The sequence below is a fragment of the Gobio gobio genome (assembly GCF_949357685.1).
Source record: "Gobio gobio genome assembly, chromosome: 8".
NCBI classification, from domain to species: Eukaryota; Metazoa; Chordata; class Actinopteri; order Cypriniformes; family Gobionidae; genus Gobio; species Gobio gobio.
Genome location: NC_137114.1, coordinates 47862277 through 47889960, shown reverse-complemented (window position 1 = coordinate 47889960; position 27684 = coordinate 47862277). Strand labels below are relative to the sequence as shown.

At 40.4% G+C, this 27684-nt stretch overlaps 1 protein-coding gene across 1 annotated transcript; it reads right to left on the bottom strand.

The window, feature by feature from the left end:
• Positions 1–16750: 16750 nt before the first annotated feature.
• LOC307130133 (uncharacterized protein) lies at positions 16751–27361 on the bottom strand. Its single transcript, XM_079823029.1, has 3 exons — positions 27229–27361; positions 26522–26782; positions 16751–19137 (listed from the first exon to the last, which is right to left on the bottom strand). Exons 2-3 carry the CDS (start codon positions 26616–26618, stop codon positions 17576–17578), a joined length of 1659 nt encoding a protein of 552 aa, XP_079679155.1. The 5' UTR covers positions 26619–26782; positions 27229–27361; the 3' UTR covers positions 16751–17575.
• Positions 27362–27684: the final 323 nt, after the last annotated feature.

Here is a 27684-nt window from a genome sequence, read left to right as displayed (position 1 = left end):
AAGGAAGGATGAAAAACAGGGTTAGCGGATAAGGGTGCTAAGAAAGAGAAGGTCTGTAGACCAAAATAACGTCTACATTGCTCCCAAATTTTAAAAGTGGATTTAACTAAGATGTTATTGCAAAAAAGGGAGGGAGAGAAACTAAGAGGAGCGTGGATGAGAGCAGTCAACGAAGCAGGTTTAACAGAAGACATCTCCATACTCAACCATGTGGGAGGAACTGGTGCACCCTCCAGAGAAATCCAAAGCTGAATTACTCTAAGGATGGAAGCCCAGTAATAAAACCTCAAGTTAGGAAGGGCCAAGCCCCCAAGGGTCTTAGGTCTCTGCAACAACTCCTTTCGCATACGAGGGACCTTTTTGTTCCATATAAACTCAGTGATTAATTTGTCTAGTTTATGAAAAAAGGACTGAGGGAGAAAGATAGGTATGCATTGGAAGAGATAGGACAATTTGGGGAGGATATTCATCTTAACAGAATTGACCCTGGCCCCAAGGGAAAGAGGCAACAGTGACCACCGTTGAAAGTCCATCCGTATCTGATCTAACAAAGGGGAAAGATTATAATCAAACAAATCTTCAAATTGGTCTCCAATCTGGATACCAAGGTATTTAAAGCCAAATGGAACAATTTTGAATGGGAAACCCTGAGCAGCGTTTTGGGCACCTTGATTTAAAGGAAACAGCTCACTCTTGTCCAAATTTAGTTTATAACCTGAAATCTGACCAAATGAACTAAGGATGTCAAGAGCAGCTGGAACTGAGACAGAGAGATTGGACATATATAGTAATAAATCATCGGCATAGAGGGAGACCTTCTGTTCAAGACCATATCTTGTAATTCCAGTGATGTGTGGCTCTGAACGAAGCGCAACAGCCAGAAGTTCAAAAGCAACAGCAAATAAGAGAGGACTCAGAGGACAGCCCTGACGAGTGGAGCGGTGCAAAGGGAAATAATCTGAATGGGTGTCATTAGATCTGACTGAAGCCACAGGGGATGAATATAGCAACTTGATCCAAGAAATGAACTCCTGGCCAAAACCAAATTTCTCCAAAGCATAAAAAAGGTAGTTCCACTCCACTCTGTCAAAAGCCTTCTCCGCATCTAATGAGATTACGGCTTCCTGCCCCTTTGATGTAGAAGGATTATAAACCACATTGAGAAGTCGTCTGAGATCAGGAGAAATGATCAAGGGCAAAACTGATTTCCCATCGCAGAGCTTATAATTTGGACAGAAGTTTTACATCTACAGATAATAGACTAATTGGACGGTAACTTGAGCAGGACAGAGGGTCCTCTTTTTTTTTAAGAGTAAAGATATGGAGGCCTGATTTAGAGTCTAAGATAATTTAGAAATAGTAAGGGATTCATTGAACATTTCTATCAAAACTGTTGCTAATTTGTCAAAAAAGGTCTTGGAAAACTCGGTTGGAAAACCGTCCGGGCCTGTACATTTTCCAGACTGCATAGAAAATGTTGCACGTTTAAAGTTCATCTATGGTGATTGGGACCTCTAACTGCTCAGCAATATCAGCATCTACCTTAACTAACTCCAGAGAATCAAAAAAACTATCCAGGGCAGACAGATCAGACCCAACCTCAGAAGTATATAAAGAGGAGTAAAACCGTTTAAACTGATCCCTAGTTACCCTTTAACTTCCGTGAATGCAGCACGTTTCTTTGCGACTGACGAAGTGTAGTCAGGAAAGAGAAAAAGTCTTTTGCCTTGGTGGAGAAGAGGAGCTTCGCTGGCTCGGCGTAAAATGTCATTCCTCACGTGAAAAAAGTGCACACGAATCACAAAGGGTCGGGGTGGTTTACCATCACTGGGCTTGGATCGGAGAGTGCGATGCACACGATCGAGCAGAGGCAACTTCTCCAGACCAAGGGAGTCCCTCAGCAGCTGGGCAATAAATTCGGTTGGACGCACACCTTCGGCCCCCTCTGGCACACCTACCAGACGTATGTTGTTCCTCCTCGCTCTACCCTCTACCCAGGTCCTCACATTTATCAGTCAGCAGTTTAACCTCGGCTTTCAGCGTGGAAACTGTTGAATCCAGTGAAGTTAGCAGATCACTGTGGTCAGTGCACGTGCGCTGCAACTCCGTGATAGCTTGATCGTTGGAGCTAAGTTTTTGTTGCATCGGTTCAATTGCGTGCCTAAGCTCCTCTCTTACCGAAGAATTGTCCGCTCAAAGCTTGCAAGATAGCGAGTCTATTTTGCCACAAATGTCCCCTTTCAACTGGTCTAACATAGCCCGGAGGTGGTCCAAATTGGGCGCACACTCGGGGTCCGTGGCCACCTTCGGCGGAGATGCGGGCTCAGTCGAGGGAGAGGCCTTAGCACGGCCTGTGCGAGCCGAGTTTCCACGTGCAGCTGCCATAGTCAGTTGAAATTAGGGCTGTCATTTTTGAGAAAAATCTGATTCAAACGGATATCAAATATCAAGCAATGTATTCGAATATCTACGAGCGCCCCAACCCGAGCATTTTTCTCCCATAGAAAACCATTACGCTATAATAAAACGCTTAACGTGGCTTAATGTACTAAAACAGTGTTATTAGGAGACCAAACTCATGAAACATAACAAAAATACTGTTCGATAGAACTCTGTGTGCTTGGTTTGTTACCACAGTTATCTGCGTGCTTCCTCAGCGATGAACTTCCACATTTGCGGCTATCTTTTTCTTCAATTCCTCAGGATCCATCTTGACGAGTGCAGGCAGATCGCGCGCGTGATTATTTTATCATCTTGAAATACAGATGGAGAGAGCATTTTCTTGTGGTGCCCCCCTCAGCACTTGGTGCCCGACGCGCAGTGCGTGATGCGCGTAATGGGAGCGACTGCACTGTACATGCATATATTTTTTAATATATTCGACTTTTTAAAACCTGTGTTTAGACCCGTGTTCTCTCTTGTCCGACCCGACCCATATCCGACACAGTTGGGATGTTTTTCACCAGTTTCAGCAATATTCGCGGATACCCACAACCGTGCAGGACTCTGCATGGCACTTTAAAAAACGGATAGTTTATTTATAGTTCGATTAAGGATATTTCACATTATGTTCGAATGCATATTCAAATATCGAATAAAAAGTGACAGCCCTAGTTGAAATTCCCCCAAAACACACCGAAACTGACCAAGTACTTGTCAACATTGTGCACCGGCCAAATTAGTGAATAGAAACGTGTTAAAAAGTAAAAATAATCACAAACTCGCGGAGCAAAAGGGCGACACTTCCTGCATGCTCGGTGTCCAACAGCGTCCCTAAATGGACAAATTCACACACAATTGTCAACATGACCGTTTTGAGTATCCAAGCAAATTAATATTCTTAATGTCTGTGTTTTTTATTTTAATCAAACAACAAAATACAAGGAAATCACTCACTGCTCTTTTGTAACTTTAATAACAATCTTTAATTTATACAGTCAAATATGCAATGCTATTTTACATTTGATTACTGATATTTAATTTCTGTACCTGAGAACTAATGTTAGACCTACCAGAAAAACCTGAAAAGCACTGTTTATTTTATAAGTATCTTTGCTCTGATTGTATTTATGTGTGCTGTTGCATAGTTAGAGTATTTGTTTTTATTTTCTTTAATTTTAATTGACAGTAGTTATTTTTTCCCTGATTATAGCACTGACTGAACCATGAGAAATTTGAACAGTTACACCCCTAGTAAATGCACATAATAAATACGTATTACAGGCCCCCACTAATTATTCTAGAAATAAGTTAATTCAACAAAGGTAACCTCTTTTGCTACATATTTTTGATGGTTCGAATGCATACTCCTACATGTTTTACCATTTATGAACTAATTTATGTGCCCTATGCCATCACCATTCATATCTATGCAACCAATAAATGAATTAATACTAAAGTACAAAATTGTTTACCAAAAAAAAAAACATTTCTTCATGGATCTAGTCCAGGGGTGTCCAATCCTGCTCCTGGAGGGCCACTGTCCTGCAGAGTTTAGCTCCAACCCTAATTAAACACACCTGAACCAGCTAAACAAGGTCTTGCAAGGATTTGCAAATGAAAACAACAGGAACTGCAAAACAGATTGGTCGTGTAAAACCAGCCTTTGTTTTGTTTTTTTTAAATATTGCAAATGTCTAAATGACTTGTGTCCGTACACTCTAAAAACGTTTACTATGATTTACTCAATTTTTTTGGTGAAACATTTTTACACTAATAAAATTGAGTACATTTTAAAGCAGTGAAATCAATTACATACACCACATGAGCTGAGCAAATGCAAGTAAAAATAATTAAGTAGATCTGTGTAACTACATTTGGTACATTTACAAATAAAATTGAGTAGAAAAAATTGGAGGAAAAACATTTAAAAACAAAATTTAAGAGTAAAATTAACTGTTTTTATTTATGAGTAATATTAACTCTTACAGTATAACTTTAATTTCCTCTAAACCTTTGTAAAATACTCCACACAACCACACTTATACATGACAATGGCCTTTATTGTCGATGAGTAAAGAAATTCAGCATATATTACAGTTTTGACATGTATACAATATTATACAACATATTTACAACATTTAAACTCATGTAACAAACATTTTAGAAGTAAAAAAATAAACATTTAAAAGTAATTCAAGTGTTATCAACCTGTCTGTTATCCAATTTCCACCGTATCAGCGCCGTTTCTCGAGCCTGAGATGGACTCGCGGTGTGCGGTTGGACATTGAACTTCAGACCGCCGTCCTGCGTTTCACTCGTAGCCGAAAGATGCTGCAATGCTCCAGAGTCCATAACCTGCCAATAAACAAACAGTGCACAGTTTTAAGAACATTTTATCATCCAAATTAATTATATTCATTATCTTAAGGAATAAAGTCTTGTGTTTTGAGCAAGGCAGTAGCACCAGGGGCGTCAATGCAGCACTCGTTTACTCACATTGCGTCCCTGTAACTTATGTTGTTTTGCATTAAATAAAAAAAAATTAAGCTCAGTAATGATTTTATAGATAAAATAAATAAATAGATTAACACACAAACCTGAATTTCACAGAGGAAATGTTCCAATTCTGCGACGCTGAGAAGAAGGAACTCCTGAGAGGAAAACAGCAGCGCTCAATCAACCGTCGAGCCGTCGTCACGTCAGTAGGGGGAGGGGTGCAGTGTTATAATCAAGTAAACTTACTAAATTTCATCAGTGCGGGTTAAATATTAATAATCTTGATTTGAATTAAGTAATATTTGTGGTTCTTGAAACAGATCGATTTAATTCTCCTTTCTCAAATATTTTGATAATCACATAAACGTCGCACACCTGTGTGTGATAGGTGCGTAGGAGAGCAGGACAAAAAAGTCAAATTATCAACCAATGCAAGAAGTCCCGCACACTATCAACTTGCAATTAAAAATGATTTATTTTTTCATTGCAACGTTTCGATCTTTCGATCTTCCTCAGGCATGAAAAAACATAAGAAACTTCCGTTTCTTTTAACAGGTACCGTTGACCAATCACAATCTCGAGGTCAAGGTAAACCAATCACAATGAATAATAGAACACATTAACAAAATCGTCACGTCACAATTAATCGTGAAATCATCTTAAACTCATCACATTACCATGAATGAGTAGAGCACATCCTCAGGAACTCATTATATCACAATTAATGGAAAAACCAATCATCATAAACTCATCACATTACAATGAATGGTAGAACATATCATAAACTCATCACATCACAATGAATGGCAGAACACATCATCATCATAAGCTCATCACATCACAATGAATGGTAGAACATATCATAAACTCATCACATCACAATGAATGGTAGAACACAGGAGTTGTGAGATCCAGGCAATCAGCGGCTAGTGATGGGCAGACCGAGGCTTCGTGAAGCACTGAAGCAGTTGAAGCAAATGTGTCATATTGTTTCGAAGCTTCGAATCAATCTGACACCCGTCTCTACGGCGCCATCTAGTGATCACTTCCATGTGTTGATCTGAAATACCTTGACAATGATCCATGTAAAAAAAATTGTTTTTAACATCTGTCTGACAAGTACATGATCTTGGTTTTGTAACCTGTAGCCTTGTCATTGTAAAGAACTATATATATTTGTTTGTTATACAAAATGAACATTAATAAAATAAATAAAGCCACAATGTGTCACATTTGTCACAAAACATTTTTATTCAAAAATATGAATTGCTCTGCTGTTGAAGGACTCAGCTGACTTCTTTTTTTACATATAATTTCTCCAGCCTTTGAAAAAATCCTCTCACAAGGGACACTTGTTGCTGGCATGCACAAATATTTTTGGATGATGTAAATACATGGATGATGTATTGTTGCAGAAGGCTAGCTGCCTATCACAATACACACATCTCACTTTATTTGGTGCTTCCAAATGGAAATGCTCCCACACCACAGATGTACGGCATCTCTTGCGTGCAGCCTCCATTTTTATATATTCAATTAATATATCTATCTATATATCACCTATGAATCTATATCTATATAATTCTATATATCTAACTTATGCTGTGCTATCTATCTGTCACTATCTAACTTAGCCTATATGAATGTGTCACTATATCTATACTATATGTCACTGTCTATACCTATCAGTTGTTACGTCTATGACGTATTGTATGCTGTGTATGTTCCTGTGTGTCCTCTCTGACAGGATTGGCCCAAGGCTTAACGAGTGACCGTCGATGGTTGGACCAGAGATGAGGCCTGGACTATAAATTCCTCCAAGTCTCCCTGGAGGGCACTCTCACTTTTTGCTCTCGCCTTTTACCTGTTTGCACTCTCTTTGTTACTTGCCATGATTGCTGCTGTGTGTCTCTCTCCTTGATCCTTATTGCTAATGTGTTAGCCTTGGTGTTCAGCTTTAGTGAAAATGCTGTTAAAGTAAGTTACAGAGTGCTGTTAACCATTGTGAGAGCTTTATGTCTTGAACGTCCATGTCCCATGAACTTGTTTGTAAATCACATGTGAAGCTGTAGGGGGTGAGTGCCTTATTTATTTTTGTAGGCCACTTGGCCACCACCCTTTTCTCCTGTTCTGTTGGATAGATAGGGAGGTAGGTTATGTTGTTGTATTTTGGTTTCTTTATTTTTATGCACAGGGAAGTTAGTTCATTAATGGGAAGTTAGAGTGTTGTTTGTTTATTATTTTGGCATTTGCTCACCCCTGATCATTTGCTTCAGTTCTTTTGTTTACGTATTTTGTTTTTGGTTGGTGTTCTCCAATGGCTGCCGCACAAAAGAACTGATCAGAAAGATCTGAGAAACTGAGAAAATAAAATGAGTACTTGAACAGCCATTTTGTGTTGTGTCATTTATGTTGCGGTCCTGACCTAGACCAGGGCCGTAACATAAATTGGGGGCTCGTCCAGCCGGTTGATCGTGGCGGATGGTCTAAGTTAAGGGCTTGATTAGTTTGTTTTCATTCATCTAAACTGGGAGTTTGTCCGTTACGGATAACATAGATTGGGGACTAGTGTGGTGCAGACATGCATTTTGGAGGTTTGTTTGGGCATGTAAATGGAGGTATGTGGTGGAAGTAACCATGCGTTTGTTTGTCTGGTAATTTTCTTTTGTGTGGGACGAGTTACGGTCGAATATGGAATTTGATTTAACGTCGTTTACATTATATCCTACAACGGAGGAATATAATAAGTGTCGTAAGGCTGATTTGTTGCAGATTGCAGATTTCTTTGATATTCCTGTTCCTAGGGAGGGGCAAAAACGGGTAGTTAAAGAGGAGTTATACAGCAAGTTGATAGAGGCTGGAATTTTGCCGGATGAGCGGAAGAGTGTTGAAACTGATGTAGGTAAGGAAACTTTGTCTTTTCCTAATATAGATCCTAGTCATCTTCGTTTTGATCCTTTGCTAGCGATTAGACTGAAAGAGTTGGATCTAGAGTTAAAGAAACAGGATTATGACGCGCAGTTGCTTCACTATCGAACTGGGGAGTTGGAGACTGATAGTAGGTTTAAATTACGTAGTTTGGAACTACAAGCTAAAGCATAACCTAATGTACCTGTGCCTATGCCTAGATCGAGACCTCCATCTCCTCGCACGCCAGTGAATGCGCCAGTTTCAGCTGTACCGGTTCAAAGTCCGCCACACCCTACTACTTCATCTATTGGTGAGTCTGTAACCAATCTGGATGTGAGTAGATATGTTACACTTGTTCCTCATTTTAGAGAGACGGAGGTAGATTCGTATTTCGTCGCTTTTGAGCGCATTGCAGTTACATTGCGTTGGCCGAAGGAGTTGTGGTCGTTGCTTCTGCAATGTAGATTAGTGGGTAAGGCTCAGGAAGTGTGTACAGCTTTACCTGTCGAGCAAAGTCTGGATTATGATACTGTCAAAGCTACTGTGTTGCGAGCGTACGAATTAGTACCTGAAGCTTATCGACAGAAATTCCGAAATCATCAGAAATTAACCCGTCAAACATTTGGTGAATTTGCTCATGAGAAAACTGTGTTCGATAAATGGTGTGCAGCAAGCCGTGTTACCACATTTGAACAGTTACGAGAACTTTTACTGTTGGAGGACTTTAAAAGTTGCATTTCGGAGGATATTGTGGTATACCTAAACGAACAGAAGGTATTGTCCATACCGGCAGCTGCTGTTTTGGCAGACGAATTTGTGCTCACGCACAAAACTACTTTTACCCCGTCTGTGTATAATGGCTCATCTGTTGAATTCTCTGTGCGAAACCGCTCAAGAGTTTTTAATAAGGGTAAGGTAAAACGAGAGGATAGAGAAGCCATTTCGAATGTGTCTCGTGACGCATATGTGTCTCGTGAGGGAGAAAGTCGTGTGTGTTTTTTCTGCCGTGAGCAAGGACATTTAATTGCGGATTGTAAACGCTGGAGTCAGGGTAAATCTCCTGAGAAACCAAAAGAAGTTGCTTTGGTCCAGACTGACACTATGCCATCTCAGTTTGCTAGTTCACATACTGACCTGTACTGTCCATTTATTATGAATGGTTCTGTATCTCTTTCAGATGAGCAGGGAGGTTTGAAGTCTATAACAATCTTGCGAGATACGGGTTCGGTTCAGTCCTTCATTTTGGAAAGTGCACTAGAATTTTCTGAACAGTCATACTGCGGATCAAGTGTGTTAATTCGTGGTATTGAGCTTGGCTGTGTTAAAGTGCCTTTACATTCAGTTTATCTTAAGTCTGATTTGTTTACAGGCTTTACGAAGTTGGGAATACGCTCTCGGCTTCCTGTTGAAGGAGTCGATCTGATTCTGGGTAACGATATCGCTGGTGGTAAAGTGTTTCCTCAGCCGATCGTAGTGGATAGGCCAGATGTGACTGAGTTACGCGAACGGATTGATGTGGGTCGACAATTTCCGTCAGTTTTTCCTGCCTGTGCGGTAACGAGGGCTCAGACTAGAAAATTTGATGATGTTCTAGATGTGTCTGAAACATTCATGACTGATGGAGCTGCTGAAAAGGAGTGTGTGCAGGATGTTTTTTCTAATGTCGGTGTTCCTGATCAAGCTGTTGCAGTCCGACTTGAGTCTCTGCTGGGAACAGGGAGGGAGCAGCTGGCTGCTGCGCAAAAAGCTGACCCGTCATTGGATAAGTGTGTTGCCGTGGCTGTACAGAAGGATGAGGTAGCGACTAAGGATGTAAGTTACGTTTGGGAAGATGGGGTGCTCATGCGTAAATGGTCGCCATCAAAGAAGGATTTGAGCTGGAAAACTGTGTTTCAGGTGGTGGTCCCTGAGAGTTATCGTGAACAGATTCTGTGTTTGGCTCATGATCATGTTCTTTCTGGCCATTTGGGAGTAAATAAAACTTTCGATCGCATCATTCGTTATTTCTTCTGGCCTGGTTTGAAAGCAGCAGTTTCCAGATACTGTCGTTCATGTCATGTATGCCAGTTATCTGGTAAACCTAATCAGGGAATTCCTAACGCTCCTCTTCATCCTATTCCAGCTCTGTCTGAACCATTCGAGAGAATCATTATTGATTGTGTTGGTCCACTACCGAAGACGAAGTCTGGCTATCAGTACCTGTTAACTCTAATGTGTGCTGCCACTCGGTATCCGGAGGCGATTCCTATGCGTACGATTAGAGCTAAAAACGTGACAAGGGAACTGATTAAATTCTTTTCTACCTTTGGCATTCCCAAAGTCATACAGTCAGATCAAGGTTCAAATTTTACCTCCAAGCTGTTTGCTCAGGTTTTGACCTGTCTGTCTGTCAAGCATACATTTTCTAGTGCTTACCATCCAGAGTCACAGGGGGCACTAGAACGATTTCATCAGACGCTAAAGAGTATGTTGCGGTCGTACTGTTTTGAAACGGGGAAAGAGTGGGATGAGGGTGTTCCATTGGTTATGTTCGCCGTGAAAGAGACCATTCAAGAATCTCTGGGTTTCAGTCCGGCTGAATTAGTGTTTGGGCACACTGTTCGTGGTCCGTTGAAACTGTTGCGAGAACAATTGTTGCGTGAGACAAAACCACAAACTAATGTACTTGAGTATGTGAGTTCCTTTCGAGAACGTTTATATAGAGCTCGTGAAGTGGCACTTTCAAATCTGAGCATCACTCAGGAAAAAATGAAAAAGCACTTTGATAAAAAGAGTGTGTATCGCAGTTTTCAGGAAGGTGATCTGGTGCTTGTATTCCTTCCTCTGCCTACATCACCGTTACAAGCAAAGTTTTATGGTCCTTATACAATCAAGCAGAAGCTAAGTGACACTGATTATGTCATCAATACACCCGACAGAAGACGTAAAACCAGAGTGTGTCACATTAATATGTTGAAAGCCTATGTAACGAGAGATATGCCACAGAATGTGTTCAAAACCACTGTTCCTGTCGCTGCTGTCATAGCTGCGTACTGTCCTGAGGAGGATGGGCTCAGGGTGCGAGAAGTGTCATGTGCTCGCTTGGAAAATTCAAAGCTCTTGACGAACTTAAAGTCTCACCTGTGCTACCTGAGTGAAGGGTGTCAAAATGATGTTATTGCTCTAATTGAAAAGTTTCCGTCTCTTTTTTCTGATGTGCCCAGTGAAACCACGGTGTTGGAGCATGACATTGACGTGGGTGGTTGTTCTCCTATCAAACAGAACTCTTATCGTGTAAACCCTGTCAAACGGAGAATGATGCAAGAAGAATCTGCATACCTGCTGGAACATGGTTTTGCTGTGCCAAGTTCGAGTGCGTGGAGCTCACCATGTCTGCTGGTGCCGAAGTCTGACGGGAGTTTTAGATTCTGCACAGATTACCGTAAGGTAAATTCCATTACAACACCTGACTCTTATCCTTTGCCAAGGATGGATGATTGCATAGACAGGGTGGGTGCTGCAAAGTTTGTGACCAAGCTTGACCTGTTAAAAGGGTATTGGCAGGTCCCTCTGACGGCCAGGGCTTCAGAAATATCTGCCTTTGTCACTCCTGATCATTTCCTTCAGTACAAGAGGATGGCTTTCGGGATGCGAAATGCACCCGCTACATTCCAACGCTTGATGAGAATTGTGCTTGCTGGATTAGAGAACTGTGAGGCGTACTTAGACGACATTGTCGTTTATTCATTCGACTGGAAACAGCATTTGACAAGTCTCTGTTCAGTGTTTGAGCGGTTAAATGCTGCTTCACTTACCTTGAACCTTGCCAAGTGTGAGTTTGGTAAGGCAGTCGTGACCTACCTGGGAAAACGTGTGGGTCAGGGACAGGTGCGTCCTGTGGAAGCAAAAATTGAGTGTATGATTACTTTCCCAGCTCCAACCACAAAGCGGGAGTTGCGTCGTTTCTTGGGAATGACGGGATATTATCGTGCCTTCTGCAAAAACTTTGCTGAAATTGCATCACCACTCACAAATTTATTGAGTCAGTCTAAAGTGTTTGATTGGAATATGGAGTGTCAATCAGCTTTTGATGCTATCAAGAGGTTGTTGTGCAGTGCCCCAGTTTTGTCCGCTCCAAACTTCTTAAGAGCATTTAAACTAGAAGTAGATGCAAGTGACGTGGGAGCAGGTGCAGTTCTTATTCAGGAAGATGCTGTGGGAATTGATCACCCAATCTCTTACTTCTCAAAGAAGTTCACGAAGTCACAGCAGCATTACAGCACCATTGAAAAAGAAGCCCTTGCACTGTTGTTGGCACTCCAACATTTTGAAATCTATCTTGACGCTTCTACTGTTCCTGTTTTGGTGTATACTGACCATAATCCCCTTGTGTTTCTTTTCCGAATGTCAAATTCAAACCAGAGGTTAATGCGCTGGTCTCTTCTGATCCAAGGTTTTAACCTGGAAATTCGACACAAGAAAGGATGTGAGAATGTGATTGCTGACGCTTTGTCACGTGCTCCAAGTAAGCTTGAACGTTAAGAATTTTTTTTGTTTGTATTACAAATTCAGTTATTTGTAATTTTAAGGGTGGGGGTGTTACGTCTATGACGTATTGTATGCTGTGTATGTTCCTGTGTGTCCTCTCTGACAGGATTGGCCCAAGGCTTAACGAGTGACCGTCGATGGTTGGACCAGAGATGAGGCCTGGACTATAAATTCCTCCAAGTCTCCCTGGAGGGCGCTCTCACTTTTTGCTCTCGCCTTTTACCTGTTTGCACTCTCTTTGTTACTTGCCATGATTGCTGCTGTGTGTCTCTCTCCTTGATCCTTATTGCTAATGTGTTAGCCTTGGTGTTCAGCTTTAGTGAAAATGCTGTTAAAGTAAGTTACAGAGTGCTGTTAACCATTGTGAGAGCTTTATGTCTTGAACGTCCATGTCCCATGAACTTGTTTGTAAATCACATGTGAAGCTGTAGGGGGTGAGTGCCTTATTTATTTTTGTAGGCCACTTGGCCACCACCCTTTTCTCCTGTTCTGTTGGATAGATAGGGAGGTAGGTTATGTTGTTGTATTTTGGTTTCTTTATTTTTATGCACAAGGAAGTTAGTTCATTAATGGGAAGTTAGAGTGTTGTTTGTTTATTATTTTGGCATTTGCTCACCCCTGATCATTTGCTTCAGTTCTTTTGTTTACGTATTTTGTTTTTGGTTGGTGTTCTCCAATGGCTGCCGCACAAAAGAACTGATCAGAAAGATCTGAGAAACTGAGAAAATAAAATGAGTACTTGAACAGCCATTTTGTGTTGTGTCATTTATGTTGCGGTCCTGACCTAGACCAGGGCCGTAACACAGTCAATATATCTAATTTAAATCTAGCCTAAATATAACTAACCAAAGCGCACTATAAATCTCACTGCTATCACAAAATCTCTCTCCTCTCACAAAAACCCACGAGGTGAAGATGGATTTACTTCACTTTTAAACTGTGGTGAGTTAGGTTTATACAGATGTGTGGTTTGTTCCCGCCCCCTTTAATCAACGCAGTTTCGGAAGGCGCCACCTGATGAAACACTTTGAAGCTTCATTTAGCCATAGTCACGTGACATGGGTGTTTCGAATCACAGTTCGGAGCAGTGTTTCGAAACATCTGCGCTTCGGGATCTCGGCAAAGCCCCGAAACGTCTGTTTCGCGTCTGCCATCCCTATCAGCGGCGCTCGTTAACCCCGGCGAGAGCAGCCTTTCCTCGGCCAGTCCTTCTGACGTCTGCCGCTGGCTCTGATGTCTCTGTAGTGGTTAAACATGTGATATAATATAACGGGCGATCTTTGGCCTCATGAATCTATAATTTGTTGCCTACCAAATCGTTTTGACTGAGGGCAAAGAGAAGTTTCATAACTTTATTTTTTAGGATATTTAAATCTACATGCAGTGAAGATAATGTAGGTAGTGCGTTGCCTGAACCACATTTGTGTGGCTATTAATGGTTAATATTTTTTAATGAAAATGAAAAGAGGCAGAGTGGTGTTTTATGACATATTTCTCCTGTAGCATCTTGAACACGCGTCTATTTCACTTAAAATGCCCGATTTATATGCGCGTCCGATTCGCTGTGGACACGTGAGTGGATTCAAAAGCGTCCAACTAGAAGTGATAGACGCGAATTTGACGCTCTATTCACGTTTGGTGTGAACGCGTAGCAAGCAAAAATGCTTAGAAGCAAAAATGAATTAATGGATAGATGAATGAATGAATCAATATACATGACAACAATCTGTTGCATTGCACTCTTAGTAACTCAAACCAATAAAGATAACATTTTGTATTGTAAATGTGGACATTTTTCCTGTTTGTAAACAAATAAAACTCATGAATAAAGGAAGTAGACTAAATAAATGCAGGGGCATGCACACAAAGAAACACACACACATACATACATACACACATATGTACACACACACACACACACACACACATACATATATATATATATATATATATATATATATAAGGCTGCAGAACAAAAGCCAAATATATTATCAACCTTATTGGGCGAACTCAAATGAAAGTGTCCCCACATTTCAGAACCATGACAAAGTGTTGCAACAATAAACTAGCGCAATACAACAGTTCTAACAACCCGTGGTGCGCTTTTTGAATCGGAGTACGAAGCAGTCACGGGTGTGTGTAAAACAAAGCTTCGGACGTCATTGGCCACGTGATTTTGATAAGAACGAATCAAGCATCGATACAAAGCTTCACTGAAAATCGTTTCCTTTTTTTTGACACACGCTTCGGTGCTTTGGTGTCACTAGCCGCGTTTCCATTAGAGATTTGTGCAAAACTTTTGCGATATTTTCTAAAAGTCGATAAAAAAAATTGCGAAATGACAGCGTTTCCATTAACTGATGTTGTGCGACTAAAATTTTTTTGTTCCTCTCGTGATAAATCATTCCAAAAATTATGCTACGGATGTTGTTAGGTTTATGTATATCCCAGCCACCGCACGCCATTATTTTAAATGGCAAGGAAAGCACCTTATACTTGAGCGGCAGGTGTTATGATAAATTGTGGCATTTTATATTCTATTTTTTTAATGAGTTTAATAAAGAACTCGTCTTCTGTCCAAACATACCATAATCTGTAAAGAATGATCGACTTTTACATACGCCAGGTTATTGTGACTCATTGCCACATACAGAGACGAGCGAAAAGTTTGAATCTTCATGGTGATAACTCAAAGGTTTTTTTTACCACTTTGTTATTTTGGCTTGGAATTTCGTTTGTTGGAAATATAAACTGAATTTAGAAATGCTTTTGAAATGAAAAACTGTGTTTAATAAACAAAATATATTTTTGAAAGGAAGACAGCGTTTGGAGTGGAGTGCAAAATAATCTGTTCCCTGAGTCCACGGCCTTTGCTGTTATTGAGTGTACACAATTAAAAGTAGAAAGTTTACTGTTTATAATTATGTCTTGCACTTATCTGTATGGCTAAAAATGACGGAGTATTGTGAGTTTCAGCTGGAAATGGAATAAGGAAAAAATCCATCAAAAGGCGCCGACGACTTTGTTGGACAGAGTGTTAAAGAAAACGTAGCCTATTTAGTTTCATTTAGTTAGGCTATGTCTAAATATTATAATCTTTTAATTTCATATGTTGATTATGAAAAGTGAGCAGCATTTTTAATCAGAGTAAGGCACATAATCAGATGCGCATATGTCTGGAGACATTTTGTGAATTGTGTTTTCTAGAAAGTTCTTTCTTTAAAATCAATTTCGTTTTGTATAAATAGTTTTTTAATTTTGATCAATGTTTAATCAACTATTTGGCTGTAGCCTATATTTAATAAATAAGCAAACCAAGATTGTCGGGAATGATTGACGTTTGTAAATGGCCTGTTTCCTCAGTCTTTGAGCAAGGCTGAAACTATAGCGTATTTCTGTTTTAATACATTTCTTGAATATATGTCTTAATTACAATAGGCCTATAGATAGTTATGATATTTGTGGTTGCACCGGGGTCCGTCATTATAAAGTTACACCACTTTCTTTATTAGGAGAAAATGTTGTTTTAACGACATAAGATATCGTTATTAGACATACTTGAGTGGAAAAAAATTATATGTAGGCCCTATGTGAGAGCAATGCGTGACCGGACCAGGTGACCTGTAAATGCGAAAAAACAGTTTCCATTGCAGTTTTGCGGAAAATTTTCTTTTTCGAATTGCCTGAAAAACCACCTCAAGCGAGCGTAAAAACTTTTTTGCGATATGTGGGAGTTTTTGCGAAATTGACGCGTTTCCATTGGGCGTATTTTCAATTCGCAATTTGAAGGGTTATGGAAACACGGCTACTGTTAACATCACTAACATCTTTATCTTAATTTGGCTCAGCATCGTTCTCGTTTTTGATGCACACATACATGTTAATAAATAAATAAAGCATGGCTGCTTAATACGCTGTGCACTATTAGTCTGACTATATGTGTTCATACTGAATTTCGAGCTGGTGTGTTAAGAAAGAAAATGTCTGTGTATTCAGTGCATGTATCCTGCTCAACATTATCCTCCGCAGCAGGCCATTATATTAGTTTGTAATCTTGATTCTGCTTAGAGTAGGCCTTGTATGTGCTCTATGCATGCCTAATTTCACCTGATCAGGCGTGATTCCTGAATTATTAGATTTATTATTTTACTAAAATTAGTTATAATAATGGTTTCCCCCCCTTTAACATGTATTTTAAGGGCATCTCTAAATTATGCACCATTTGTCAAATATAATGCCATTGTGTGACCTCTAGATGGCTGTATGTATATATATATATAAATAATAACATGGTGTTTTGATTCGGACATAATTAGTAACTTTGCATTTGATTTGAATATGTATATATATTTACACAATATTAAAGAATACTTTTAGTCAAAGTTGAGTTTTTATTTTGATTTGAAGCATCAATTTTGCATTACAGTCAAATCTGGACACAGATAAAGCATTTTGATATTCACACTAGCTACATACACAGATCAGGCATAATATTATGACCACTGAGAGGTAAAGTGAATAACACTGATTATCTTCATCACCTGTTAGTGGGTGGGATATATTAGGCAGCAAGTGAACATTTTGTCCTCAAATTTGATGTGCTAGAAGCAGGAAAAATGGGCAAGCGTTAGGATTTGAGCGCGTTTGACCGTGTGGTCCGATCAAACAGACGAGCTACTGTAGCTCAAATTGCTCAAGAAGTTAAAGCTGGTTCTGATAGAAAGGTGTCAGAATACACAGTGCATCTCAGTTTGTTGCGTATGGGGCTGCATAACCACAGACCACTCAGGGTGCCCTTGCTGACCCCTGTCCACCGCCGAAAGCACCAACAGTGGCACTAGAGCATCAGAACTGGACCACAGAGCAATGGAAGAAGGTGGCCTGGTCTGATGAATCACGTTTTCTTTTTTTTTCTGGTGGAGGCAGTGTGATGCTTTGGGCAATGTTCTGCTGGGAAACCTTGGGTCACTTTGACACGTACCACCTTCCTAAGCATTGTTGCAGACCATGTACACCCTTTCATGGAAATGGTATTCTGTGGTGGCAAACAAGTCTGATCCATGGAAGCCCCACCTCACAATTAACAGGACTTGATCTGCTGCTAACATCCTGGTGCCAGATACCACAGCACACCTTCAGGGGTCTATTGGAGTCCATGCCTCTACGGGTCAGAGCTGCAAAAGGGGGGCCAACACAATATTCATAATGTTATGCCTGATTGGTGCATTTCATTATGAATTTGAAGGATTATTTCTTCAGAGTGAATAAACAGATGATTTTTTAAACCTGTTGCATCTCTGAAACTCTTCTCACACTGAGTACAGTGGTACGGCTTCTCTCCAGTATGAACTCGCTCATGTTTTTTCAGGTGATGAGACCGATTGAAACTCTTGTCACAATATGAGCACTTGTAAGGTCTTTCTCCAGTATGAGTTCTTTGGTGCACTTTCAGATGACCAGATGTAGTAAAGCTCTTCCCACAGTCACAGCACACATGATCTCTCACACCTGTGTGTGTTTTTTGGTGCTGTTTAAAACTCTTCAGCCGTGTAAAACTCTTTCCACAGAGAGAACACACATGAGGTCTCTCTTCTGAATGAACCATCAGGTGTTTTTTAAGATTTGATGATGAAATAAAATCTTTACCACACTGATCACAGTTAAATGGCTTTTCTCCAGAGTGAATGCGCAGATGAATACTGAGATCTGATGCATCTCTGAAACTCTTCTCACACTGAGTACAGTAGTACTTCTCTCCAGTATGAACTCGCTCATGTTTTTTCAGGTGTCCAGACCGATAGAAACTCTTGTCACAATATGAGCACTTGTAAGGTCTTTCTCCAGTGTGAGTTCTTTGGTGCTCTTTCAGATGACTAGATGTAGTAAAGCTCTTCCCACAGTCACAACACACATGATCTCTCACACCTGTGTGTGTTTTCTGGTGCAGTTTAAAACTGCTCAGCCATGAAAAACTCTTTCCACAGAGAGAACACACATGAGGTCTCTCATCTGAATGAACCATCAGGTGTTTTTTTAGATTTGATGATGAAATAAAATCTTTCCCACACTGATCACAGTTAAATGGCTTTTCTCCAGAGTGAATGCGCAGATGAATACTGAGATCTGATGCATCTCTGAAACTCTTCTCACACTGAGTACAGTAGTACGGCTTCTCTCCAGTATGAACTCGCTCGTGTGATTTCAGGTCTCCAGACTGAGTGAATCTCTTGTCACAATATGAGCACTTGTGAGGTTTTTCTCCAGTATGAATTCTTTGGTGCTGTTTCAGATGACTAGATTTAGTAAAGCTCTTCCCACAGTCAAAGCACACATGATCTCTCACTCCATCATGCGTTTTCTGGTGCAGTTTAAAACAGTCAAGTCGTGAAAAACTCTTTCCACAGAGAGAACACACATGAGGCTTCTCATCTGAATGAACCATCAGGTGTTTTTTAAGATTTGAGGATGAAATAAAATCTTTCCCACACTGATCACACTTGAATGGTTTTTCTCCAGAGTGAATGTGCAGATGATACCTGAGAGCTGATGTTTGAGTAAAACTCTTTCCACACTGAGTGCATGTACACGGTTTCTCTCCAGTGTGAACTCTCATGTGTGTGTTAAGGTTTCCTTTTTGTGTGAAACTCTTTCCACACTGAGAGCAGGTGTGCAGCTTTTTGGCTTCTGTTTCTTGAGTTTTGAAGTCACAGAGTTTCTTTATGTCATTTAGTTTGTGTTGTTGCTCCTTCACTTCCATCTGGTCTAAAATAAACATATAAAGTAGTCAGAATCAGTTCAGTGAGTTTAAATGTGAAAATTAAAAACACTCAGCAGAAAACAAGAAATCTGGGCCTGTATTTATAAAACCTTTAAGAAGTGCTCTTAAGAATAGTCTTAAGCTTTAACTTAAGTGTCAAAAGATTCTCAGTAAAAGTTGTTTAAGGGTGTGTTCACACTTGTCATGTTTGGTGCGATTAAAACGGACCCTGGTGCGATTGCTCGGTTAGTGCGGTTCATTTGAACACATGTGAACGCTGCCATCCGAACCCTGGTGCGCACCAAACAAGCGGACCGAGAACGCTAAAAAGATGGGTCTCAGTCCGCTTCCAAACGAACTCTGGTGCGGTTCGATTGATATATGAATGCAAAACGGACCAAAGACATGTAAGCGAACCAAAAACAGGACGTAATGTCACCAGATGCGACGCTACAAGTCAGCTGATTTGACGACACAAAAAGGTGTATCCAAAATGAGTAGAGGGCAAACGTGGAGCAAGGAGGAGGTAAAGTGCCTCATCGATATATGCAGATCTTCGTTTCTGTATACAACAGAGCAAATCCTGGTGCTGTTTTGAATGTTTTGAACATTTTATGAGCTCTTCGTGAGTTCTCTCTTCGTGAGTTCTCAGCTGGTAAAAATAAAACCATTTGTACACGCATAAAATGATGGCGTTTAATCCAGCACACAGCATTGTTTTGAATGTTCGGTAAGCAAGCTCCGTCACGAAATATACGTCATAAAAGCCGACCAATCAGGTTGTGACCGTATACCTATGCCTTTGGTTCAGTAACTTTAGGTTCGCTGTTAAAAATGCCAGTGTGAACGCTAAGCGGACCAGGACTATATGTTTTTTTCTTGTTTTTTGGTCCGGACCAAACGAACCGAACTACAAGTGTGAACTTTTATAGAACTAAGAGACTTTTATAAAGAAGCTGAAAGGTGGATTCTGAAATCCACTACCGCTTCAATAGAATTGTATATATCCTAATAAAATTTATAATCAAAGCCTCAATCAATATTCATCCTCCTATATAATTATGATTTCAATGATTCTTTCCAGTTATGAGTTTGCTTATATCAATAGGACCCATGATTGTTTCTTCCTTTATAATTTCTAAAGTTTGTATTTGGTCTCTGAGTGGTGACTGAGGGTCTGTCCTGGAGGTGTGTGATGTTTCGCAAAAACACTTGATTTCAACATGTTGTGGTGTGTCTGGATTTTAGAGGCATCACACACCTCCAACTCGACAGGAATGCAGTAACAGAGATTGCTCATTTAGCCCGGCTTCCAGAGATGAAATGTGGATTTGTCTTTCATGTTATTTCTTTATTTTATTTCCTTTAATATTTTCTTTTACTGAAACCCTAAAGAATCAAGATGAATATGGTCTGTACTATTGTCTGTATCTCTCACTGAGAGAAAAGCACATGTTATCAATATGTTTTGGAAAACTTTCTCTGGTTGGGACCAGATCTCACCAACTCCAACCTTGGAAAGACTGTGTATCTGTGTATGTGCGCAGTATTCTGTGTTACAGATCAGTATTGGAGGTGGATTGCGGGCATGCTAAAAGATGAGGGGCTTGTTGTTCTGGACAAGCTGGCGCCTGCTCCAGAATCCGGAAGGTCATTACATGCCTAATTCTGGGGTGAAAGCGTCAACAAGTGATATCTGTACACGTGAATCTGATTAACTGACAATGTGTGAAAATTTACCAAGACCGTCCATTTTCTCTGAGTCAATCAGAGTCATTCAACATGACAATAATGACGTGATTAGACCTTGAAAACAGTATAACTGTTCAGAAATTGTATGTATGATGGGTGGAGGCGGGGAGACTGTTAAAAGGAGCGCGGCCTACGAACTCCTTGTGAGACTTGAAGCTGGCTTCTGCTGATGAAACTGCAAACTATTCTTCAGTAAATTTCTCTTTAATTAATCTAACTCCTGACTCTTGGTCTTCATTTTTCACTACTGGTCCTGGGTCCTAAGCTGTTACCCCAACAAAGATAAAAGCAAGTCTAAGACTGATTCTTAAATGCTGACTAAAGTGGCACTTGAGGCCAATTTATACTTCTGCATCGAGTGTACGCCTCAGTGTACGCCGCAGGCTACGCGCGTAGCCGACGCCGTCATGAGCATTTATACTTCTGCGCTGTTGTCCGCGTCAATGTGCAATTACACATGCAGACGCTAGTAGGCAGTGTCCTCGGGCATGTTGGTGTAATCAAGACAACAGCCGAAGAAGAAGCAGCTTGTTGTGTAGAATGTGTACATTCATTCATTTCATCAATATCAGCAACAGTGAGATAGTGGCTTTTCTTGCAGCTTGAGTTGTTGTATCTAATACAAATGAAGCATCTCTAGTTGATTAGTAAAGTTAAATAAGGTGATCTGGCGCTGGAATGCGTTTGTGAAATCATGCAGAGCTCGTGACGCTGTTTTCACTAGCGGTGGCTCGAGCAATCGATTGCTGTTGTGTAGACTTCATTCACGAAATGTACCCTAATGTGTCCCTGTTCTTGATATACAATTACTGATTGACATCTTTGGTTTTAATGAGAAAATAAAATAAACTATACTCAGCGGATCTATGTATTTATTTACTAGCATAAAGAATCGCTGGACTACAAAATATTGTGTTATAGCAGACGTAAGGAACTATCATCCCATTTCTGGACACACACACACATCGCAGATTTTTTTATTATTTATTGACCTGAGGGAGGGTTTCTGGCAGACCAATCACAGCGCTTGCGGTCCGCGTAGAATTGACGCGTTGTTACATTTTTGGAGAGGTGCACGTCAGGGTACGGCGTAGGTCCGACGCAGAAGTATAAATTGGCCTTAAGTGCCACTTTAGTCAGCATTTAAGAATCAGTCTTAGACTTGCTTTTATCTTTGTTGGGGTAACAGCTTAGGACCCAGGACCAGTAGTGAAAAATGAAGACCAAGAGTTGCAAGTGTTACAAACTCAGGACTACAATGATGTCGACACAAAATGGCCGCCCTTAACCACTGAATCAGCCAAAAGTGAGCCTGCAACGGTGAAGTCACAGCAGCAGGACACCAATCGTTTAATGCAATTATAGTAAAAGAATTTATTTAAGATTGAAACTTTAATATTTAAATTTATCACAAATTAGTATTGATGCAGTGGAATCATTTTCGATTGATTTTTTTAATTTTCATATTCATATAATTTTCCTTCGCCTAATTTATCAACGCCTTTTCATTCTATCCCTCTACACTGCTCCTACCCCTAAACCTACCCATCACACACACACACACACACACACACACACACACACACACACACACACACACACACACACACACTGCCCCTGCCCCTAAACCTACCCATCACAAGAAGCATTCTGCATTTTTACATAAAAAAAAAAAAACATCATTCAGTATTTAGTAATAAATCGATTACGGTGGTGATTCAGCACCTAAAACCAAAACATCTTGGAGTCCTTGATGAGGAGGAAGGGAGTTCAACAGCAGGGTAACGTTAATGCTGCCTTCACGTGCTCTCGGAATTATCGTAAATACGAGTTTCCTAGATAAACATTGCACATGAACGGCCTCACATTTTGAAACTTGAATGCAATGCGCTCGTAATCACGACTTCAGAAGTCGGAATCATCAAATTTCCGATAGCACGTGAAGGCAGCAATTACTACAAAATCCCACTTTTGTTCCGTTTGGAAGTGAGGAGCGTGCCGTCCCACCAGTAGCTCTTCTGGTGCTTGTTTACTCGTTATCCAGCTTGACAAGCATGACAAGTTAACGTTAGCTTGTTAATAACAGTTGTAAAGCAGGGGTGGTATAGTTTGCAAGACTAAAGACACGTTTTTATTCACTTGCCTTTTTTGGCCCATTCATTTTTCAATGTGTTGCTATGTTAATTTCGTTGACAAATAATTTGTCAGTATTTTAATCAACAACATTTTTCACAGACAAAAACGAGACGAAAATCAAAACCAGCTTTGAATGACAAAAACTATGACTAAAGGCCAATTTATACTTCTGCGTCGAGTGTACGCCGTAGTGTACGCCGTAGGCTACGCGCGTAGCCGACGCCGTCGTGAGCATTTATACTTCTGCGCTGTTGTCTGCGTCAATGTGCAATTCCACATGCAGACGCTAGAAGGCAGTGTCCTCGGGCATGTAGGTGTAATCAAGAGAACAGCCGAAGAAGAAGCAGCTTGTTGTGTAGAATCTGTACATTCATGTCGGAATATCAGCAGCAGTGAGAGAGCGGCTTTTCTTGCAGCTTGAGTTGTTGTATCTAATACAAATTAAGCATCTCTAGTTGATTAGTAAAGTTAAATAAGGCGATCTGGCGCTGGAATGTGTTTGTGAAATCATGCGGAGCTCGTGGCCGCTGTTTTCACTAGCGGTGGCTCGAGCAATCGATTGCTGTTGCGGAGACTCCATTCACGAAAATGTACCCTAATGTGTCCCTGTTCTTGATATACAATTACTGATTGTGTCCCTGTTCTTGATATACAATTACTGATTAACATTGGTTTTAATGAGAAAATAAATAAACTATACTCAGCGGATCTATGTATTTATTTACTACCATAAAGAATCGCTGGACTGCAAAATATTGTGTTATAGCAGACGTAAGGAACTATCATCCAATTTCTGGACACACACACACACTCCTATCGCAGATTTTTTATTTATTTATTGACCTGAGGGAAGGGTTCTGGCAGACCAATCACAGCGCTTGCGGTCCGCGTAGAATTGACGCGTTGTTACATTTTTGGAGAGGTGCGCGTCAGGGTACGGCGTAGGGTACGGCGTAACCAACGCGTCTATGCGTAGGGTTACGCCGTACCCTCTGCGTGCACTCGACGCAGAAGTATAAATTGGCCTTTAGGCCTAGTCCACACGTACACGGTATTTTTATAACCGGAGCTTTTGCTCCTCCGTTTTAAAAAACAATCGCGTCCACACAAGCACGGTTTTTAAAAAAATCTCCGTCCACATGAAAACGCAAAACCGCGCTATGATTGGCTGCTTGATTTCCACATGGGGTTAGGTAAGGCAAGTGTGTGAAGCTTCAGTCCACTGGGGCCCTGCCCCTGTCCACGGCACCGATGCACTGAGGGATGCCATGGGCTCAGTGAAACCCTTCTACAAGTTTACTTTGGAATCAGTGACAGGTAACTGTATATACACAGGGGCAGGGCCCCAGTGGACTGAAGCTTCACACACTTGCCTTACTATGTTGTATTATTGTATTCTGGCGCCTCTGTTCTGCAATACAATGAGATAACTGCGCATGTATCTGTATCAGGGATGGAAATTAGCACCCACCACCAGCCAAATGCGGGTGATTTTGTGTTGTTGCGGGTAAACTCGCTTCACCTACCGGCCACCGTGGCGGGTACATACAAATAGCATAGCCTACTGTTTCACCTGGACGGCGGACACTTTGAGAGGAGGCACACCTTAAAAAAAAATGTGGCGTTACAAATCAAATTCCCAATAAGTAGTAGAGAAGTTAATTTCCGCGTGGTTGCGTTTTAGCGGCTTTGTTGCCATAGCGGCGGAGTCTCGAGAACATGAGCTGTAAACTTGCGCGGTTTTTTAAAAACATATCGAGCTCGCATCGCGTCCACCGTTTGAACGCAAGAGGATCTCCAGATACAGGGCTGAATAGAAAAAAAGATATCAATGGTCTGTCCAGTAACTCGTGATGAACCTCAGGCCAACTGCACACTTTGCAGAGAAGCATTTCAGTTGCTCAGATTGACTGATTTAAAGCAGCAGCGCTGACACACACATCCCTACTTCTAAAGGTATAGGCCTATTGTTTTTTTAAATGGATAATATATTTATATAATATTCCATACATTATCAGAGCTTGGCAGACAGAATTATTATATATATGTTAGACAGGTTAATTAATAGAATATAGATTATAATGTTATTATTAATGTATAATTAATCATACATGTTTAATCATTTTATATTTTATATTGTCGTGAATGGGTGTGCCTTATTTTGCCACACTGAAGGTGGCAACCCTAGTATGTCGTCAACACGCTTCAGAAGATGCCAAAACTAATAGTTTCATTGTTGGGACTAAAAACCTAAAACTGGAAGCCATAAAAGACCATGAATCATCCAAATGCCACATCCATTAATCTGCCCTACTCATTTAATGAAATGTATATCAGTTCATGGTTTGTGTGTGTATAAAAGAGATAACGTCAGTATTTCATTGAGACTTGAGATTAAATAAACTGCTTAAGTATTGTAGAGCTTGTAGTATTAATTACTAATCGGTTAAAAACAAGAAAGTGGCTGGTAAAAACATTGAGTGGCTGGTAGATTTTGAAATCCACCAGCCACAGTGGCCGGTGGACAAAAAAGTTAATTTCCATCCCTGATCTGTATATATGTAATAAGCGCTGTTAGCAGAGTTATTAAAAGTTACGTCCGCCATTGCATAGACTCCACTCATGTATAAACAAAAGCGATAACGGCGCACATTTCGACTTAACAAGCCGAAATCTCCGGTTTCACCGTCTACACGACAACACTGTAACCGGAGTTTCTAAAAAACTTCACCCTGGCCTGAGTTTTCAAAAAAGTCTGGTTTCAGTAACCGGATACTGCGTTTACGTGTGGACGAACAGCCAAACCGTGTAGAAAAAGCTGCGGTTTTGAAAATACCCGTGTTCGTGTGGACAGGGCCTAACATCTATTGTCATTTTCGGTCTTAAAGTGACAGCAGTCCATTAACCTGCTTCCATTTGTGCTCATAATATTAATCAAACAACAAAAGACAGAGAAAATCCCCTCTTTAGTTTTAATAAGGATTCATTATATTTATTATACATTAATTATTTAATCCATATTTAATCTATGAGGAATGTTGTATGCAAGTTGTTATAAAGAATGCATATCATTCACTGAAAATAAGACCGTGTTCTTCTTTTAGGAGTAGTTTTATTTAATTGTTACATAATATTTTTTTAATATGTCACAGCAGTTAAATCTGTGTCTGGATTTAATATCATTCATATTAATAGGTTAATACAGTAGATGTATTCTCCAGGAGTATATAATGGGTTCGGACATTTTAGAGAAATTCTTAATGCGTTACAATTGAACTAAACCCATTAATTTTGTTTGTGAGTGTGTGCGTCTGAGTGTAGTGTAGAGAACAAGTTCTAACATCCTGTTAAGTTTTCTGATTAGTATTTTTCATACAAACACTTATCTTTACTTGACTTGAAACACGAAAGCCCAAACTAAAAAAAATATGCACTTTTGCTGCTTATTATTTCACAGTTACTAAAGCAGTCAATAATGAAGAATCAAGAATGGACACCAACCTATTTGTTCCTCAGTATCTTCATGTTTTATTCTGGATGGATCTGGATAACTCATGTCTTCAATCTCCTCTTTAATCTCCTCTTTAATAAACTCCATCTTTAACAGTCACACAGATTTCAGCAGCTACACCTGGAGTTTGTCCTTCTCTTGTAGGATGATGTGAATATTCCCAGTATTTATTGGTGAATTGTTGTGGGAGGGGCTTCACTGCAGGTGTGAACTGTGATCACTGTGAGATACTGACGCCCACAGGACCAGACCTGGAAAAATCAAAGAGAAGTTACTGAATTTACACTGGATTACTTTAATTACATATTATTTCTGTCAGAAATATGGAGTAGTTTGGTACAAGTTAGATATTAATTGCTTTCAAAACAAGGTTTGTTCAACTCCTGTCCAAAGTCTGAGAGAAACAACAGGACCATCATGTTTAACTGAGCTGCTGAAAAGCCTCTTTGTCTCCAAAAGTTCCCTGTTTTCACCTCATTCATTATGCTGATGTCTGAGATCTTCTGTAAAGTGGCACATTAAGCACATTTTATTGGTGTAATAGAGTCAAGAGTCTGTGAAAAACTCTCTGCCAACATATTATTACGCTCTAATAATAAACCAGGACACACAACGCATTTCATTACATTGTTCCTTAAACATGTAAACTCTGGAGCTGATTAATGTTAAACTCTGTAATCTGAGAAACATCTCTCACCTGCAGACTGGAAATATGAGGCATCCGGAGAAAATATTCAACTTTTGTCCTTCATTCACGATCGTTAACAGCGTCGCTTTTAAGTTTCAGCTTCATCTGGAGAGTCTGCTCTCGTCTCGCGCTTCTCTCTTCTGCGCATGCTCAGGGCGCGCGGTGTCATGTTTCTTTAAAGGGGCCGCATATTCTTAAAGCGTATTCTTTGTAAAGGTGTAAATCGCCTTTCAACAAGTGTAACGCCCGTTTCACACATACTCCGTCTGCAGTGCGTATGCGGTGCGTGTTGCGGTGCGTGTTGCGGTGCGTATGCGGTGCAGGAGCAGCACGCGCTGTTGTGCTTTCATATACATGGGTTTCCTGTTTACAAACATTACAGGGTGCGTGCGCATCCTGGAGGCAGAAAGACAGATCGCTGAGCTGGTCCGCTACTGCAACAACCTAAAGTATTGAAGCTTTCCT

Excerpts from the sequence above, each read along its gene's own strand:
- LOC307130133 (XM_079823029.1), bottom strand. The coding sequence starts at position 26,618 with ATGGAGTTTATTAAAGAGGAGATTAAAGAGGAGATTGAAGACATGAGT. Across the intron at positions 19,138-26,521 it reads AGATACTGAGGAACAAATAG|ACCAGATGGAAGTGAAGGAG; the intron begins GTTGGTGTCCAT and ends TGTTTATTTTAG.